Source organism: Filicampus tigris, chromosome 8, assembly GCF_054856515.1.
Source record: "Filicampus tigris isolate MCC_2025a chromosome 8, RoL_Ftig_1.0, whole genome shotgun sequence".
NCBI lineage: Eukaryota > Metazoa > Chordata > Actinopteri > Syngnathiformes > Syngnathidae > Filicampus > Filicampus tigris.
In genome coordinates, this window is record NC_141224.1 from 12,447,114 (window position 1) to 12,461,306 (window position 14,193).

General features: G+C 40.0%; 3 protein-coding genes across 10 annotated transcripts in view; 2 read left to right on the forward strand and 1 right to left on the reverse strand.

Annotated features, from left to right (window-relative positions):
- The window catches only part of spmip4 (sperm microtubule inner protein 4), a 42,440-nt gene extending 41,212 nt beyond the window's left edge, over positions 1 to 1,228 (reverse strand). For 5 of the 6 annotated variants that reach the window (XM_086037655.1, XM_086037652.1, XM_086037657.1 and 2 more), the window contains exon 1: positions 1,065 to 1,228. The gene's annotated coding sequence lies outside the window, so the exon portion shown is untranslated. Of the gene's footprint in view, positions 1 to 202; positions 721 to 1,064 lie in introns of those variants that run through there. The other variant, XM_086037656.1, reaches the window with a different exon arrangement.
- On the forward strand, positions 448 to 5,830 carry cbx3b (chromobox homolog 3b). 2 transcript variants are annotated; one of them, XM_086037659.1, is made up of 5 exons: positions 448 to 601; positions 1,095 to 1,239; positions 2,290 to 2,434; positions 3,345 to 3,478; positions 5,013 to 5,830. In XM_086037659.1, the coding sequence occupies exons 2-5, from the start codon at positions 1,100 to 1,102 to the stop codon at positions 5,131 to 5,133; spliced, it is 540 nt and encodes a 179-aa protein (XP_085893785.1). In that variant the 5' UTR covers positions 448 to 601; positions 1,095 to 1,099; the 3' UTR covers positions 5,134 to 5,830. The 2 variants fall into 2 exon arrangements, with proteins under 2 accessions (XP_085893785.1, XP_085893786.1); XM_086037660.1 differs by having other exon boundaries at positions 459 to 601; positions 1,099 to 1,239.
- A 2,513-nt stretch (positions 5,831 to 8,343) lies between these two features.
- Positions 8,344 to 12,220, forward strand: snx10b (sorting nexin 10b). 2 transcript variants are annotated; one of them, XM_086038134.1, is made up of 6 exons: positions 8,344 to 8,434; positions 8,625 to 8,723; positions 8,788 to 8,888; positions 8,980 to 9,081; positions 9,749 to 9,958; positions 11,822 to 12,220. In XM_086038134.1, the coding sequence occupies exons 2-6, from the start codon at positions 8,631 to 8,633 to the stop codon at positions 11,940 to 11,942; spliced, it is 627 nt and encodes a 208-aa protein (XP_085894260.1). In that variant the 5' UTR covers positions 8,344 to 8,434; positions 8,625 to 8,630; the 3' UTR covers positions 11,943 to 12,220. The 2 variants fall into 2 exon arrangements, with proteins under 2 accessions (XP_085894260.1, XP_085894259.1); XM_086038133.1 differs by having other exon boundaries at positions 8,353 to 8,434; positions 8,611 to 8,723.
- Positions 12,221 to 14,193: the final 1,973 nt, after the last annotated feature.

Below are 14,193 nucleotides of genomic sequence, written 5' to 3' on the forward strand. Positions count from 1 at the left end.
GGCATTTTTTCGCCCGTCTCCTCCTCATTGATGTTTGAGAGGTCGGTGAGTGTACATCCCTCCGTGAAAACTGTCTGTCTGACAGCGTAGACAACGTATTAAAATGTTATTTAACAAAAATAAAATAAATAAAGATAATCCTGTAATATAGCAAATACTTAAAAAAAATCATACTAGTTAAAAAAAAAAAACATAATCGTACCATTACAGAGGATGTCACTCAGCGTGTCATACCCAGGTGAGACCCATGGGTGGCGAAGCTGCTTCCGGACCAGAAGCCCACGAGGACGCGGACAAGACGGACTGGCGTGTGATTGGTCAAATACGTGCGCGCTCCCGTCGTCTCCTCCCTGGTTTTCCTGGCATGACCTTTTCCCTTGGCAACCACTTCCTTCCTCCGAGCATCCAACGGCCATCTTTAATCGCAACTCACCCACTGAAAAGTTCTTTCCTGGCATGTAAACACGGCGGAGCGGCTCGTTTGGCGGCAAAGAGGACGATCAGTGCGGGTTACTACTCTCCGGACACGACCCCCACCGTCACCTCCCCCGAACCGAACCGAAGGACCGAAGTGGGGCTGTCGCGTTTATACCACAATAACGTACGTGTATGTTTTCCCACGCGGCGTGAATGAGCCGAACCGGTCCCACGCATACTTCTAGCCCGGTGGAATGTTCTGTAAAGTAAAACGTGTGGACGAGTAGCGTGTCGAATGGTAGCGTGTTGTCTTCCGGGTAGAATCCAGCAGGTGGAGCTATGTAAACATACGTCATGTGTTCTTTGGTGAAGGATACATTAGGCCACTCACACTAGTTTTCTTTACTAACCTTTAGTAAGCATATTTTTGAACACTTATGAAATCGGTCCCAGAATAAATATATGATGTTCAACAACTAAACTGTTCAATTTCATTGAGATACTTTCACGTTTTCAAGATAATTGCTTTTAAAATGAAGTCAATATTTTTGAACACCTTGTCTTTTATTCATAACTTAATTACTTATTACATGAAACAATGCCTGTTTGAAATAAACAAGCCAAACAAAAATGAAGTTTGAACTCACTTTCTGTAACCGTTGTGTGTCTTGTTGCAGGAAGGATGAGGAAGAAGCAGACGGCCAAGCAGAGGAAGACAGAAGATTCTTCTGAAGTGCATGAGTTTGTGGTTGAGAAAATCACTCGTCGTAGGATCTTCAATGGAAGAGTGGAGTACTTCCTAAAGTGGAAAGGCTTCACGGAGTGAGTACATTATTTTCTCACCAAGTAAATGATATTCATACCACTGTAAGCTTACTTTTTATTTGAATGACTTTCTCACAACAATAACTATTTGTCTGTACAGCCACAAAAAATTGTGGCACTGAAAGTCCCACTGATGTGCTTTCCAGAATAGGACTTTTGCCTAAATAATAATACACACTATTAAACTAAAATTGGCACACGAAGGTTTGAGCTAATGTTTGAGACGAAAACATTTCCAGTTTGACTTTCACCAAAAATTCCGATTCAAACCCAGGACCTCAGAACTGTGAGACAGTGTGCACACAAGACAGTAACATGGTAAAGTAGGCACAGCAACGGATGAAGATCTCCTCTGTTGTTTGACAGATGTAGAAATGAGTGTTTTTAGCATTTTCACAATACAAATTTTAGCTTCAAATAGAATACAGCATAATCAAGCAAAATCCTGGGCTTTCCATTCTAACAGTGACAAATCCATCTTGCTGAGCTGTGGCCTACTTGATGTCCAAAACAGTGGGGGAAAACACCTGGCTACTTCCTTTTTGGTTGCTTAGCAACCAGCACCAAATAGGGAAAACTTGTGCCATGCCGCCATCGTGCCGTTAATGGGCACCTTTTAAACAAATGGAGTAGAAGAATACATACTGACTGAGGTTATGACATGACAAAGGTTTTTTAATGCCTGGCTAAATGCTTTTTATTAGTCCTAAAAGAAATAAAAAAAATAAAAAGTGGGCATCTCTGGCCATAAACTTGGTCACCAGCATAAAATTGGTATCTGTATATTGCTTTGATAATGACACTTGAATCAGGATTTCAATGCAGCACCCATATGCAATTGCTTAAGAAATGTGAGGATAAGTGGTACAAAAAATTTTCACGAGGGGTGTCACAAAAAACAATTTGAATCAGAAAACCGGTATGGTATTGAAATACATATTGAATCATCTTTTATCGTTGAGCTGCACAGCTCGAATTTCCATGGGACTTAACTAGCATCTCTGTAGTAAGCGCACTCGTCCCTCTTTTTGTTCATCACGGTTCCAGTGCAGACAACACGTGGGAGCCAGAGGACAACCTGGACTGCCCTGAACTGATTGAGGAATATCTGAGAAATAGACTCTCGCACGAGGATGAGGAAGAAGAGCAGGAGTTTGTTCCGAAAGAAGAAGTGACGGAGGGAACAGAAATTGTGAGTGTGTTGTCTGTTTATGGGAATTTTTCAGTCTTATTAAAAACAAAACCCCCCAAAAATACACTAAAATGTGACCCAGGCAGACACAGTTTGGAGGAATTTTACTGGAATTGTGTTTATTTGATTCTTGTATATTGTGGTCACAACCTACAGGTAGAATCCTACTCAACTTAACAAAGTCAACAAAGTGGACCTTTCTAAGAGTGCAACTGACAAATAACAAATATTAAAATGGAAGATTTAAAGGGGAAATCAACCCAAGCATTTTTCTTTTGTCAAGATTATGTTCCCAGCAGGCCCACTAGTTGAAACACGGCATTCTGATTAATATTGCGTTAGTGGAATATGAGTTAAGATGAACAATCCACTTATTTTTAGCCATCTCAGGGGGTGGCCATTTCGTCACTTCTGTCAACTGAAAATGACATCACAGTTGCTCTGGGCTCAGGTAACAACCAATCATGACTCAGCTTCAGAAAACAGGTCAGCCATGATTGGTCATTACCTGAGCCCTGAGTAGTTCGGAAGTAATTTTCAGTCGACAGAAGTGACAAAATGGCCGCCCCCAGAGATGGCGAAAAACGAGTGGATTAACTCTTATTCCACAAACAATATTTATCAGAATACCTTGTTTCAGCTAGTGAGCTTGCATAGAACATTTAAAGATTTATTAAACATCAATGCCATTCAAAGGAAAATGCAATGTTTTTCATTTGACATTTTGGGGAGAACACTGTTATTATTGCAAAGTAGTCAGCAGACATGACTTAGAGGCATATATAAATCACATTGCCTGTGTTTCAAAGAAAGTTAGTCACTTTGTTCATTTTTTTCCCCCACATGTTTTGAATTAATTCCTCCTTTATGAGAATGTCAAACCGCATTCAACTCTTTTTACCTTGTGTAGTCCCAACCACAGATACACACTCAGCCCTGCGGTGATGAGCCAGATTCGCCCGCAGACTTGGCCGCTTACCCCGAGCTTGAATGCATCATTGGCTCCGCAGACAGACGGGGAGAGCTTATGTTTTTAGTCAAATGGTAATTTCACTTCTTACTCCTTTTTAACTCTGCAGTTTTACAATGAGCAAATGGTATATGACTGTAAATGTGTAACCATGATACTGAATTCAGGGAAGTGGTGCATTCAGTTGGGGCTTGATTTCCTCCCTTTGTTAATATAAAAAAGTACACAACAAGGACATTATTCAACACGGGATTAGCCCTTGTGGGATTTTCTTTAATCATTCTGATCTGAACGTTTTTTTTCCTGAGTATTAATTTGCATCACCATCCACAGAAAAGGAAAAAAACAAAACAAAGGTTTTATCTACTGATATTTCCCCATTAAAATAAATGCAAATGACATTACTTGGTTCCAGCCCCTCCAAAAACGGCAACAAAAAGGTATGTTATGTATTTAAATAAGAAAAATAGAACTCTACAGTATTGTAATTTATAAAAGCATAGTCATTTCAGTCATTATTAAATATAAAGAATTAAACAGTTTGTGCATCATGATTTCATGTGTCAATACTCATTGACCTTGTGCTCCTTCTGGTGTGCATGCCTTGGCCACCAACGGGCAGTGTAATACACTCACGCATAATACACAAAGAAGAGTTTCACTACTAAGTCACTCAGTAAGATGGAATCATATTAGGCTATGTTCACCTGCAGGATGTGATTCGGATCTTTTGTTAAATCCGAACTTTTTATGTATTCGTTCATGATACAAAAACAAATGCGACTTCTAATGTGAACGCAACGTGTCCGTGGCGTGACACGCATGCGCACAAAGGATGATGTTGATTAACGTGCACCCAAAAAAAAAAAAACGCACTGTAAATATGGTTCCGCGTGTAGGGGATCATTTCATCATCTCATATCGGCAGAGTAGCGAGGCGGGAGGAGGTACATATAATTTAGGCATATGAGACAACCCTCCTCGATCTCCTCATTTAATGGAGACGTCTACTAAAGATGATGTCACGTCATCACCGCGCGTAATAAATGAACCGTCTGCATGGCTGACTTCCTACTACCACCACAAATATCCACTTTATGCTTCATTTTTCAAGTGGCCTGATAGTATTATGTTGTCTGTCTACAAGTGTTACTGCACTATTTGTGTTCAAATATCCTGTCAGCAGTTTTTCTCAACCTTTTTGGAACGCAGATCATGTTTGGATTGTATGAACATTGGCATGCAGTAACTTTAACAACGCAAATGGGAGCGAGATCGCTTGATGAACTACATGTGTGAAACAGATGGAATTAGGAAAAAAAAAGGCCTGTTACCCTCTAGTATAGGTAGATACGGGTCTCAGTAACATTTGAGTAAAATAATCCTATTTCTTTGAATGTCAAAGGAGCTTTTTAAAAATATATTTTATTTTCACGGACCCCTTGCAATTACATCACTGACCACGAAGGGTTCAGGGACCGCCAGTTGAGAAACTCTGACTTAAAGGGTTAAAACGACTGCACACACTGATGCTGGTTTCATTAGCCCGTGCATTATACGTTCGATGCTCCCGTCGCTTTCAATGTGTTTTTATGTGTTGCGCCGCAGGAAGGACTCTGGCGACGTGGCCCTGCTGCCGGCCCACGAGGCGAGCGCCAGGTGCCCTCAGGCGGTCATCGACTTCTACGAGCAAAAGCTGACGTGGCACTGCGGAGACGATGAGCAGTGACGCGCGCCGTCACGGGCCAAGGTGAACCTACGCCGTGAAGTTTTGAAGTTTCGTTTTACCTCTCTGGAGCGGTGTCGCTCAGCTGACCTCAAGCACATAACGGCTGGCGCACCTGCTGTGCGATAGACAGGCAGCTGATTAGCCTGTAGCCTCTTCTTGTGTTATCATGTAGCACACCCTATCACTGTGGACTGTTTGTATCTTTTTTAAGGTAGTAAATTCATATTTCTGCTCATTTTTCCCTCCTCTAGTGTGTGTTGTAGCACATTTTAGCATTAGGCAGTGAACTGACATCTCTGCACTAAACCTTCAGTTAGGGGTGCAAGAAGTAATTGTGTTAATTTCTCAAGAGCTAGCTGCAGTGTAAACCTAATCCGCCATATGTGACATGAAGCACATATCAATGTAGTTTGAGTATTTAAAGCAAAATTATTTGAGTAGATCTTTTTACCACCTCAAGAAATATTTGGCTCTTCAAGTACCGCCATATTGGCCAACATTAAAGGGGGAGACAACCCCAAAATGTTCTTTACAATATGTTGTATGCGCCCCCACTCATCTAAACACGGCATTTTGATTACAATTGCGTTTGTGGAATATTAGTTAAGAAGCAAAATTCACATGTTTTCATCCCTCTCAGGGGGTGGACATTTTGCCACTTGCTGTCGACTGAAAATGACATCACAGTTGCTCAGTGATCAGGTAACAACCAATCACGGCTCACCAGTTTTCTGAACTGTGATTGGTTGTTACCTGAGTCCCGAGCAACTGTGATACTATTTTCAGTCAACAGCAAGTGACAAAATGTCCGCCCCCTGAGATGGATAAAAGCAGGTGGATTTTGCCGTTCAATTCGTATTCCACAAACACAATATTAATCGGAATAACAAGTTTAGACTAGTGGGGCTGCATAGAACAGCAGCATTGTAGGCCCAAGTGCTCCTCAAAAACGAAAGATATTTTTCATGTATCTTAAGCCACCGTAACACAACCTTTCAAAGGGAACACAATTCTTAAATAATGGAGAAAAAAAAGCTGTACTTGAATAATGAATCAATAAAAATGTATTTCACACAAAGGTTAAAAAAATGTTACCTAATGCTTGAAAACAAAACAGTTGTAAAAGATTGATTTCAAATGTTTTGTACTATAAATACAACTGAACGGCACTGGATTAAAAAAAAAGTTGAAGCCACTGTAACATGCACAGTTTGAACAATTAATTCAGTGATTCTATCACATACAGTATAGTGGGAACCTGTGTGCCACTAGTGGTACTCTTCCCACACTTTGAGAACCACTGCACTACTTGACTAGCAGAGGCACTGTTGATAAAGACTCAAAAGAACGATGTGACGTCAGCTGTGGTAAGGTGATCTCATCTCCAAGTTTTGTTATTCTAATTAATACATCACTGGCATTGATTTTAACCGCAGTTGAGTTCATTTTAATTGAATTAAAATCTTAATTGTCGTTGCACAGAATGTAGTCAGATTGCAGGTATTCGAGTTAAAATTTCATCAGTCATGCATGTGCACTTTTTTTTACCCTTCAAAAATGTAAAACAACAAAACAGCAACTTTTTTTTTCACAGTTGTGCCCCTGACTTCACATTTTGTTTTGCCATATTTTTATTTTAATCTAATGTGTGTGTTTGTGTTTGTGTGAAAAGCTTGTACCATTGTTGTCCAATGTGATGCTCATTTGCAAAATACCTAAAGTTTTTAAATAAATGTAGCGGGGTAGAGGCTTTAGTGAGTGAAACCACTCTGTGTGCAGTGAGGTTAAAATGTAGGGTTACGTGTAAAGTACTTGACTTCATGTACTTGATTACTTTTTTTTTTTTTCATTTCCTGTCTCGCTGTCCTTGAAAAATGTATTTTGTGGTTGATGTTTTTTTCAAAATGCCCAGCATATGTCCAATTAGCTGCTTTGTACCAAATACTCTTTCCTTCCTTTTTTTGTTTTGGAGATTGACTTTTGTTCATTCAAACTGGTGCTATTCACCACAGAGATAAGCAAAAAAGAAAATAGTCGCCTTACTGCCCTTGAAGAGTTGTGCGCAATTTTTGCATACAGTCTCCAAAAAAGTTCAATGTAGCACTTTACATGAGCATTGGGATGTCATCTGTCAGTTATTCCTCACGTGAAAGGGACATATCCTGTTTATGGCACGCTCGACTTAACCTTACACCTCCTAATAAAACACACCTACTTTACTACTGAGCGGTTGTTACTGTGCGTGTGCGTAGAGACTGTACATCTGTGACGTGGCTGCGAATAAAAGAATCATTGTGTGACCTTTACTCTGGGCCTTGTGTATTCTTTTTCCTCACGCGCTTGCAGCCGCAAAAATCTGACAGTCATTCATCAGCAAACATGTTATTTCAGCAACATATTGTACTGGAGACAAGGTTATTCAGGGTTGCGATTGGAACTTAGCGCTTAAAACTTGTAAATAGTTTTAGTAGTCTAGTCTAACTAGTCTGGTTTTATAGACAGGCGGCTCATTTGGAAACTTAAAACTTAGGTTATCCTTTCATTTCATGGCCAAAACCTTGTTTTCATTGTTTCAATCATGGCCATAATTCCAAAAGCTATGTTTGGCACAAACACAAACTGCTTATTACCAAAAAACATCAAGTCAAGTTGATGGGGATTATGAGCAGTTTGAAATTGTACTAGTCAGTCTTAGTACATACCATTCACGCTTATGCTAGAAACAACAACATAAACATGTCAAGGAAAAGCCTACGCGAACATTGGTTGGTGTTAATCAGAGACCCTTTCAATGGTGGAAAGTGTGTACTGACTCAGACATGAGTATGAATGTGATTAGTTAATTCCGAACATAGCCACATCCCAGTTTTAAGAGGGTGTGCACACTTTTGCATCACAATAATGTAAATAACTCACTAAATCACAAAAGCCTAAACTTCAGGCTATTCTAATACAACAATTAGGACATAATATAAAGTAGTATACAGTAATAGTATTATACATAGTATGCATATTGTATATAGACTGCATTTTACAATGCAACTGATTGTTTGAGCCTTGTTTTGCTACAGTAGCACCGGGGAATATGGGAGGAGCCAGTGGAACTTAGTCTTGTGACATACAATATTTTGAAACCTTTGCCCCCCCCTTTTTTTTTTTTTTAAACATTAGAGCTGCTGAAAATAAAACCCTCCAGCTCACTGCAATGTACAACACTATCACACATTCCTTTGAAACACAAACACATTGCGACATGTTGACCTGCAAGAGAAAGAACCAACCTTCCCGATGAACTCATCAGGTAAGTCTGACAATTAAATCTTCACCTTTAACTTTGTCTACAAGACATTTGCCTTTTTGGACCTGAGCAATAAATAAAACACGTCTATGGGTTTTCCTAGCGTGTCATGCAACTTCCTCTATCTGCTGATTTAAAAAAAAAAAAAAAAAAAAGCTTCCCTTTTCCCTCATGGCCAGTATTCCCGCTTCAGTCCTCCATGCAGCAGGTCACCAGCGTGTGGGTTCGAGACCCACGCATCCAAAAGAACGATTTTTGGCATGCCTACATGGACTATGAAATTTCCTTACATGTAAGTAAAGCGGTATTTTTAACCACTTAATATTTTCTATATTTGACTTCTTCCTGTCTTTTAGACAGACAGCGTGTTCTTCACCAAGAAGATGTCACGTGTACGAAGGAGGTTCAGTGAGTTTGTGTGGCTCCGGCAAAGGCTGCAAGCCAACTCCATGCTGATGTGAGCGGAAATGATTCAACACTGTCAGACAGCTTCCTACGTTATCTGCACTCAGTCAAGTGTTTGTTTTTTTTTTAATTGTCCTTGGCAGGACACAATTACCACAGCTGCCCCCAAAGAACCCCTTCTTCAGCCTGAATAACGCACAGCAGATCTCTGAACGCATGACGGGCCTCCAGAGGTTCTTGGAACAGTAAGAATCATTGTACTTTGGTATACAGTTAAAAAAAATAAAAAATAAAAAAAACACTTGTTTCTTAATTAAATGTATGTCTGTCTGAAATTATTTTATGAGTTAGTTCATCTTAAAATTTAGTTTTGACTCAATCAAAAGCATTGCTTTTGCCAGCGTCAAAGATTTACATAAAGACAAAGTGAAATGGTCATTTCATAGACTACTTTGATTTCTTTCTTCTTTTTTTCCTCTCTTCCCTTCTTGTTCTTTTTCCTGCCTTTCTTTCGCATGATTGATTTGCTTCCCAAATTGGGATTCGAACCCAGAACCTAAAACGGTATGGCAGACGTGTAAAGCATTTGACTGTCATACTGTTCACATTTACTATGCTTCCTCATTGATTCTTTTATCATCTCCGGGCTCCCAAATGCACAAATACACCCCTATTGTTGTCACATGGTGACAAAAACATTTGGGTTGGAGTCAGAATATTTTGAAAGTAAAACTAAGTTTTGATTTGGTTTGAGGTGAGTGAAGTTTGTTTTCAAATACAACAGAACAGATTGAAACTGGAAACTATGTAAAAGCGCAATTTAAATAAACGACTCCGTCGTTTCACTTTTTCAGTGTGCTCTTATAAAATGGTAAATGGCCACCCCTAAAATGTTATTATCCCATCATCTAGGATCCTCCAGAGTCCTCTGCTGCTGTCCGACAGCTGCCTGCACCTTTTCCTGCAGTCGCAGCTCAGCGTGGCCAAGATGGAGGCCTGCGCCGAAGGAAGGACCCGCTACTCGGTGGCCCAGGCGGTGCAGTGCTGCGGCATCAGAAGGTTTCTATCCCAAGAGGCCTTGCAGAAGGACTCAAACATGTCCGGTGACTCTGATTCGGACAGGTATAACTTTACATCGTGCACCCTCCTGAAGTTCCATGTCAACTTAGTAGAAATGTTCATGTTTGTGGATCAATTTTAACTCTATTTTGGGGGTTCAGACCGGTGATAAAGATACAATAGAGCCTCTAAAAAGCCTTAGAGGGCCGTTATGACTGTAAAAACCATAAATGTATAATCACCTCATTATAGCATTACATAAACACACTTGCCCCTGCATGACATTGTTATGACAGTGTTCCCCCACTATTTGTGGGAATAGTGGCCGAGCCGTACCGCGACTAGCGAAAAGCCGATAGACTTTCACGCTGGCACAAAAAGGTTTATAATTGCCTATAGATGCCACAAGATATGCCTTTTTGTATTATACAAGTCTATGGCATGACTGTGAGTGAAGCTCAACAAAAGTCCTTGGCCATAAGGTGGAGCCAAAGCAATATTTTTATATTTGGCCTGAACACAAACAAAAAATGGTTGATTTTTTTTTTCCACTGTATAATGGAGGACAGGTCTTCCGAATAACTGCGTCTGACTTGTTTGGTTGAAAAATCATGACAGATAAGACCTTATATGTTATTTCTTTCATTCCAATCTAATGTGCAGCCCCAGTTGCTGGATCTAGTTGGTCACATCAGGTTGGCAAACCACTCACAGGCAAAGAGCCACAATTTTGATTGTGTTACCGCAAAGAGTCGTAGCATACACACGCCCTTGATACCTCGATTGTCGAATGTAATCCGTTCCATCACCACGTTCAAACGAAGCCTCCACACACGCCGTATTGCTCACTTTGTGTAAAACTGATATTTTTCCCTCACATTCCTATCGCGGGCCGAAATTACATTTTCATCAGACGAATCTGCTGTAACAATATCAAAAGCTCATGGTTTGGTTTTATCACGGTATTGATGTCACAGTATGATATTTATTGCAATATTGTGTGAAAGCTGAAAACAGTTGGGTTAAAAATAACACAATTTTGGGTGGAGAGTGGACCGATCCACTAATTGGGTCAATTTAACCCACCTTCTTGTGTTGCTTTGTACAAAAAAAGCCCAATTTTTAAGGTGTTTTGTACAAAAGTACACATTTTTGGGTTTTTTTGTGCAAAAACAACCCAGAAAGTTCAAAAAGGGTCAAATTGACTCAAGTAATGGATCGGTCCATTTTTGACCCAAGTGTTATTTATAAACCAACTGTTTTTCGAATGTAACACTGCAGTAAGCCTCACTGTATTGCTCAAAGGTCCACGGTCTGGTCACTAATTTGCAGCACTGTTTTTTTTTTGTTTTGAAAGAAGAGAGTCTAATCTTTGTTTTGGTAGGTTCCATGTCTATGTACGTAGTCATAAAACACAATATTCTGTGTTTGGGCCTTCAAAGATGGGTCAAAATCCTCGAAAATGGCTGGCACTGAATGAGTTAATTAACACGAACTTGTGCTGGGTCCTTGAGTTTGACACCTTAATTTAATGGGTTCTTGATGGGAAAATGAAGCTTCAAATTTGCTTCATGAGCTAGTTGTTGTATTTTTTCCGATTCCTCTAGATGGCACTATTGGTTTGAATAAAGTGTTTTAAGAAACGGCAAGTCGGTGTACTTTCAGCCCAATCTTGAACAGAGAGTGCCATCTAGAGAAGTAAAAAAAAAAATACAACAACTGGTTCATGAAGCAAATTTGAAGCTTCATATTTCCATCACTAGTGCTACCCCTCCACGTTTCTATTAAAATCTGTTGTGTTAAAATCAATTTGTCGCGTAATTCTGCTAACAAACAAACCAATAAACAGGCATCAAAACAATACATCTCACCATATCCATCATCAACAAACCAAAGTGAAAACTAGTCTCCCTTTTGTGTTTATAGCTCTGAGTGCAGAGATTCAGAGTGCCGGTTTCAAGAAGATTTGGCGTTAAAGAAAACCTCATCTGATCACGTGGGAACCGAGCAGGAGCAAAGTGTCTGCTCTTCGCCAGATTCCTCATGACATCATCATGGGGGAGTTAAAGGACAAAGTCAACTGTTACCCTGTGCACTTTACAAAAAAAAATGTTTCTCCTCATTTGATGCTGATATTCATGTGTAGAGCATGTAAAGTAAAAGGTAATCAGTGTCCATCTCAACTGTTTACACGCAAAAGTATGCTGGCAGAAAAATGATGCCAGAAGGTGGCAGTGTTGTAACATCCATCTGTTTAATGCACATACACATACTATGAGTGTGCGGCATGTTGTCTATTTACTTCATAAACAAACGTATCACATGTCACAGTCATTCAGTGGGCTGACTTCCAGATATGTATTCGCACGTTTCACAGTCACTGCTTTTATTAATAAGGTGTGACATGCTTGTCCAGTGGTCGAGCGGAGTTTTAAGACACATCAGGTGTGGACTGGCCCCTGCCTTTGAGGGCCAGCGGGGAGACAGGTGGGCACTGCTCCCTGCAGAGTAACTTGCCAGATACACTGTCTTTATTTGCATTTGCATCACCCCCGATCCCATCCCATCCCTACACGATCTGCATATGATGCCCCTGCATGTGGCGTGACTGTATGCAGGTGCTCCCACAGTGAGCAGCGGTGTGTTCACGCAGAGGTGATAAACACAAAACAGGATCAGGCTGGTGTGACATACAGTATCAGCGCAGCTAATTAGAAATGCTCTGTGCTCATTATAGATTCCGAGCAGACACAGAATGCTGTAAGGAATTGAAAGGATGGGGGTGGGGGAGTCCTCACCTTAGAACACGGCGGACTCAAACTCAAATTAGACCAAAGCTATGTGGGTGGGACGTCTGCTCATGCACGTCCGTTTATGATCGTGTTTTCTATGTGAGGGGAAGTATTACAATATATATTTGAAATCTAGAATCTGCACACACATACCTCACATTTGCAGGTGACGAAAAGACAAAGTGAATTATGCATTTTTTTTTATTGTAGGTGTAGATAAGGATTATTTATATCAAATATGTTTCTGTAATTAAATATGTACATAGAATTGATATATTCATCAAACAAAATGATCGTTTGAGTCGCTGTAGCTGATTCTTGGCAACAAACAATGAGAATACTTTGCAAGTTAGTTAGTTTGTTATACATCAGTGATTCCCAATGATTCATCAATGAGTACTGCCCCCCATCCCATTTGGAGACAGCCTGTAGATTCTGGCAGGGGGGACTAACTATAAATATTAGCCTTGTTACTGTAATAGTCGTGAATTTACATGTTTTTTTTCAACTATTGAAATGTTCATGAATGTGCACTGTCCCCTAGTGAACAAATAAATAATCAAATCAAATTCTTGAAGTGTGGTACTAGTACAACTAGTGGTACTTGGGTTCACTCAAGTACTTGAAAGAATTGCAGCCTAAGTATACTTTAGTTGTACTTTTTGTACAATATGGTATTTGGTACTTGGTATTTTTTTGTGTTGTACGTGGAACATCTTTTCATTTGACATATTGTCATATTGCACAATAAAAGCTATGTTTCCCCTAATGGTTTTATTGCATTTAGCGGTAGATTTTTCTTTCAATATAATTAACAAATGATTTGTCTCGATTTGGATATAAACAACTGCACATTTGAAGATACTGTACATCAGGGGTGTCAAACAAATTTTTGTCACGGGCCACGTTGTAGTTATAGATTCCTTCAGAGGGCCATTATTCCTTTGAATCCATATAAATGTTTAATCAACTCCTCATTTTATTACATATACAGTACCAAACAAATTGATGGACCAGTAGTTTTGAAATCAGAAGACAAGAATAACAGCTTGTTCAAGTAACTGTTCGCAATATCTCTTATTATTTATTACAGATGACAATTTGAAAATTTGGTACCTATTTCGGCAAGCATTATAGAAGTTGAGATGCTTGATTTGCTTTTGCGGGGGGGCCACATAAAATAATGTGGTGGGCCAGATCCGGCCCCCGGGCCTTGAGTTTGACACAGCTGCTGTACATGCTTGTTCATATTCCATCCAACCGTCTATTTTCTATCCGGTTTCAATCTATCCTGTTCAAGATCACGCCTGAGCTGGAGCCCATCCCAGGACAACACCCTGGACTGGTCGCCATGCTGTCGGTCAATGCAGGTCACAGAGAGAGACACAAGCATTCAGTGTCACATCCGCAACTTCACTGAGTGTTAACTGAAGCCACTCTTCCTGGTCATGCGAATGCACCACTACACCATTAGTAACTTTCCTGTTCGACATTCATATGGTTGAA